At 34.8% G+C, this 5446-nt stretch overlaps 1 protein-coding gene across 1 annotated transcript in view; it reads left to right on the top strand.

Annotated features, from left to right (window-relative positions):
* LOC117116269 (E3 ubiquitin-protein ligase mib1-like) overlaps nucleotides 1–3855 on the top strand; it is a 14579-nt gene extending 10724 nt beyond the window's left edge. The window contains exons 10-11 of the mRNA XM_033260274.1: nucleotides 668–775; nucleotides 3483–3855. Coding sequence (XP_033116165.1) covers nucleotides 668–775; nucleotides 3483–3836 — 462 coding nt within the window. The 3' untranslated portion in view covers nucleotides 3837–3855. The remainder of the gene's footprint in view (nucleotides 1–667; nucleotides 776–3482) is intronic.
* Nucleotides 3856–5446: the final 1591 nt, after the last annotated feature.

Genomic DNA, 5446 nt, shown 5'->3' with positions numbered 1-5446 from the left:
ACTTGTTTATTATATATTGATCATTCAATAAAACAATCAAGCACTATGTTGAATTTTAAAGCTGAAAACGATGTTTGAAAGAGAAGTAAAATTTGTCGCATGCACATGTGTGAAGCCATAAAAAACACGGACTTTGAAGAGGCCCGTTAGAGGGCCTCCTTCACTTGAGAATTACATAGTACTGTATAGTATGGTGTGTTGTGTTGTATGCATGGTAATAACAGGCACAATTCGAGCAGGTTTTTTTTTTTTTTATTCTTTCGCTTCAATTTTTATGATGTCATCACCTTTGTATTACGTTCGTAAAATCGGGAATTCGTAAAATCGGGGTTCGTAAATGAGGGGTTCTACTGTAGTATAGTTAAGTAATCATACACTAGTGGAAATTATTATACAGTTATATAAATTACAGTATATATTTTATTATGCAAAATTATTGAATGCATGAAATAATTTGAAATTATTTAACTGATTATTACTAGAATACTCTAGTTATATTTTTAACACTTCTGCTGATTTAGATATTGTACTGACAAGTTAAAACATTGCTGTGTTTCCTCCCATTATCTTCTTCTATATTTATCTGTGTTTCCCCTGTATATAAAGTTTATTGAAAGTCCATGCCTTAGATTCATTATGTTTAATTTGGTTAAATAATTTTTCGCAGGCCAATGCTCAGTTTGCTGGACACACAGCTTTACAAGCTGCAAGTCAGAATGGACACACGGACATCATCAAGGTTCTTATGTCCCACATGGTTGATGTCGAAATTGAAGTAAGATTCTTCACTGTTTTGTTTGGTGATCTTTAGCTTTAGTAGTGCTGTAAAAATTTTATATTATCTAATTGTTGTTATGCAACAAACTGACACTGAATAAAATGAAGACCAAGTTTTTGATTTGTGCTTCTAAGAGTCATTCTTCCTTCGATCATGTTAAAGGTATACATTTCTCATTAAGAGACACCATTAAGAAACCATTTAGTACTGTAGTGTCCGCACACTTGGAATAAATATAGACTTGGAGTTATTATAGACATGTCAGCTTACAAACAAGTGTCAAAGGTCTGAGTGTTCCATCTTAGAAATTTATGGCAAACAGGAAGGGCACTGGTCCTCTCAAGACTGGACTACTGCAATTATTTGTAAAGTGGCCTGGTAAAAACAGATTTCTATACTCTGCAGAAACTTCAAAATTCTGCTGCTAATCATTTTTTCTTGTAATACTTGCACTCATGATTCTTCTCACATTCGTACAGTCACTCTCTGGCTTATGCCCTTTGTATATTTCTAATTACCTGATACTATGCGCCCGTGTGCGCTTAACAAGACTTTCAGATACCATCAAACCTGTGAGACTGGTTTACCATAAATGTATGACAACTCCTTTCCTCTAACTTCAGGTCTTGTGATTGGGTAAGGCAATTCATGTTCCATATGAGAACATTTATTTATTTGTTTATTTAGCTTGTTTTTGTTTTAATTAATATTTGAACCCTATTGCTTGGAGTTTCTGCTTCATTGCATTTTTACGTTGTTTGAGTTTGGTTTGTATGCAAGCTTTGCTGGGGCTCGGGGGTTTTAATTATCACGGAGAGCGGCAAACATAGCTTCGTAACTGCAAGTAAAAGCACTATATAAGTAACAATTTTATAATGACCCACATACCCCAAACCCTTTAACATAGTAACAACATTAAAAGAAAATAAAACATATGTATGACCTAGGCAAGTTATGATCCAAAAAGTGCCTGTTTAATGGAATTTTGAGTGTATGTAGCAGGGTCAATAGAGAAAGGGATGAAGCCAATTTAACAGAAAAGGGGAGAAATGTAGATGAAAGTAAAGACGTTCAACCGTAAAGGGCAAAAAAGGCCATGAGAAGATCTCAGTGAAGTTGCAAGGAGGAGGGAGCGATGAATAAGTAGGGTGTTGAAGAGTTTGGACAATTTTGCGAATAGCGCAGAGGAGAAAAAAATTTGATTTTAAAAGAGGTAATGTGGAATTGGGAAAATGTATCCCATCATCAGTCATTAATTCTGTTACATTCCCCTGCTTCAAATTCCGTTTCAAACATTTTATTTTAACTATTGCCCCATTGTTTCAACATTTGTTTGCAGATTGCACACATTTTCCATCATTTGACTTTTATTTATCTTTTATTTGTCAACAGCCATGCTGCTAGAGTCGCCCACTAAAAACATACCGTAGTTCAAACAAAATATAAATAATATAGGTAATAGTAATATGGTAATAATCTATTTACTAAGGTTTGTGATCACAGAAAGTTACCTTTAACTTCCATTTTTTGATGAATAAATTTTTATTTAGTGTTTATTGCTTTAACTCTTCACATACAATTGAGATTTGAAAAGTGCAATTTGGTATGTGTCTTGGTAAACTGATTTCAGAGTTTTGGCCAATGTATGTGGAAGCGCTGTCTTCTGATTGGGTTGGAAAGTTTGAAACTGACCACTAGTTGGTGTCCTTGCCCTGCGCACATTATCTGTAATGTCTCGCCCCCAAAGATTCCTGTATGTGTTTGATGTAGATGAACTACAATGTGAAATGCCTGATGCCATGATATGCTGCATATGACTGGCATTTGATTATTATTTAATGCTGTCCTGTTGCTTCACATCACATTACTTCGCATCACATGTACTGAACATTGGTGTCAATTTAGCAGTCTCGGCTCTAGCATAATGTAGTGTGCTAGACTGCCATATCTCTAGATCAATACGTAGCCTGTTTTAGCCGTGTTTCACTAAAAAGTAATTTGAAGGTTTTTACAATAGAATTTTAAGCTGGATTTTTTTAAGACTTATTTTGCATTCTGCCACTGATAATGATGATTTTTGTTGTCATGAAATCTCATTAAATCAAATGTAAAATACATTTATCAGTCTCATTATCATACTGTTTTCTTCAGAACTATAATAAAAAATAAAAATAAAAGATCACTTAATGCGCCATCTAGCATGCAATATCTAGGCGCAGTGACTGAGGAATAGAGTGTCACAATGTCACAATTATTTGACTGCACAGTAAGACCACAAGAGCAGAGCGTCCTCAGTTACTATTTTGGAACATTCAATTTATTTTACTTTCATTACTCTGTCTAGCGATTTGAAACCATTGTATTTTATGTCCAGAGTAGAAATTTAAAAAAAATATTAAGTGTTACATATTTGTCATAATTATTACTCTACAAAATATTAATTGCAGTGAAATTAATTTGTCTGATGTCAATCGGTGAATGAGGTCAAGTAGAATAAGAAATAACACGTTTCAAGACGATTAGGTGAACAATCTCATCATTATTTATGTGGTGCAAGTAAGCTTGCTGAGATTAAATATAGGATGGAAAAGCTCATGCTGTTACTGCATGGCAATAAATTACTAAATCTAGTTTCAATGTTTATCAATCAAAATCCTACATAATACTTGACTGCACTGTAATTTGTAATGTGTATTCATTATAGGACAAAGATGGTGACCGATCAATTCACCATGCTGCTTTTGGAGATGAGGCATCGATCATACAGATATTACATTGTGGTGGAGCAGATTTGAATGCCCGTAACAAACGGCGCCAAACAGCGCTTCATATTGGTGTAAATAAAGGACACTTGGGAGTAGTGAAGGTGTTGCTGGAACTTGATGCTCATCCTAGCCTACAAGACTCGGAAGGCGATACACCGCTTCATGATGCCATTAGTAAAAAACGTGATGATATTCTACAGCTCCTATTGGATCACAGTGCTGACATCTGTATCACAAATAACAATGGTTTCAACGCCCTGCATCACGCTGCTTTACGTGGCAACCCAAGGTAAATATTTTTTTAATTGAATTTTATACAGCAATGAATGTGTTTATATTAATAAACTTTTGCAGTTGAATTTGGTTCTGTCATATCCATAGAGTGATTATGTAAGTATCTGTACAAAGTGAATTATACAGTTTAGGTTTATTCTTTTCCTGTATTAAATTATGTATGTCCTTTATATTCATACATTTCATTATTTTTGTCTGTATGATGTTAATTCAAAACTTTTAATTTTTATATATTTTCGTGCTGCCTGCTATACAATTGAATATCAAAATTATTAATAGTACTAACAATAAGATGACAAACCTTACAGTTCCTTTACATGCTGCTAGCAAGTGACAGGCCTGTTGATTCTATTACTGGTAGCTGGTTAACAGGCCTGCCTATTCTATTGTAGGTACCAAGTTTACAAGCCTGACAGTTCTATTGCATTACAAGAACAGGATTGAGGATTCCATTATAGGTTCCAAGTTGACAGGCTGGAGAATTCTAGTATATAGATACCAAGTTATAAAGCCTTGTATTTTTATTACAGGTACCAAGTTTACAAACCTGAGACCTGTACCTGCATAGCAAGTTAACTGGCTTGAGGATTGCATTAGGTTCCAAAAGTGCTAGAGCAAGATTGATTGTTTTAATACTAGAATTCTAGTATATAGATACCAAGTTATAAAGCCTCGTATTTTTATTACAGGTACCAAGTTTACAAACCTGAGACCTGTACCTGCATAACAAGTTAACTGGCTTGAGGATTGCATTAGGTTCCAAAAGTGCTGGAGCAAGATCGATTGTTTTAATACTAGAACTAGTTAAGAAGGCTGATGATTATATTATACTGTATTTTATATTCCAGGTAGCCGGATAACATGCCTGACAGATTTTTATTTCAGGTTACAGGTTAACATGCTTAGTTTTAGATTTCTATAGGACTGATACACAATGTAGAAAAACTGCTATATGCGGGTCAGGTCCCACTACAACTAGCCAGTTGGACTGCTACAAGGTAACCAGTTAAAATGCCTAATAGATGGCTAATGCAGCATTTGGAAGATCAAGAGGACAGCTATATGTTGCGCTTACACATTTATTATGGAAAGCTCTTACAGTATTTGGTCCAAATTCACTACCACCACCAAAAGACTACTACAAACAGACAGTCTGATCGACATTTATGAGCGGATGACTACATGTTGCCAGACTGACAGAAAGCTGGAGCAGTTTGAAGACTTCTGAAGCTCTGTGCTCAGATTTAAAGTGAGTAAAAGCATTGAATATTTTTGTTTGCAAAAATTCTAGTAATTACCAGAAATAAATATTGTTTAAATGTACATCATTCGAATATGATGTCAATGTACTGTACTTCTTGTAGTGAAAGTTTTAGTAAAATTTTGCATCATGCACACATACAATTTAACTATATAGAGAAAGTTCAGCTGGTAAATCATGCAATTTTTTAATCCTTTATTCAAATCAATCAAATCCAGTGGCGCTCTCATGCAGCAGTCCGCAGGGCCCTGAATTCTAGGGGCCCCGAAGTGGCCCTACCCATAGGTTCCTCAATCTAGCACCCTGACCAAAAAGGACTTTATTGATAAATAAAACCATAATGTGTCT

Source organism: Anneissia japonica, unplaced genomic scaffold (genome assembly GCF_011630105.1).
Source record: "Anneissia japonica isolate Jap-2015-1 unplaced genomic scaffold, ASM1163010v1 scaffold171_len658169_cov177, whole genome shotgun sequence".
Lineage (NCBI taxonomy): Eukaryota > Metazoa > Echinodermata > Crinoidea > Comatulida > Comatulidae > Anneissia > Anneissia japonica.
Note: the sequence above shows the minus strand (reverse complement) of the source record. Positions and strands in the feature narration are given on the sequence as shown.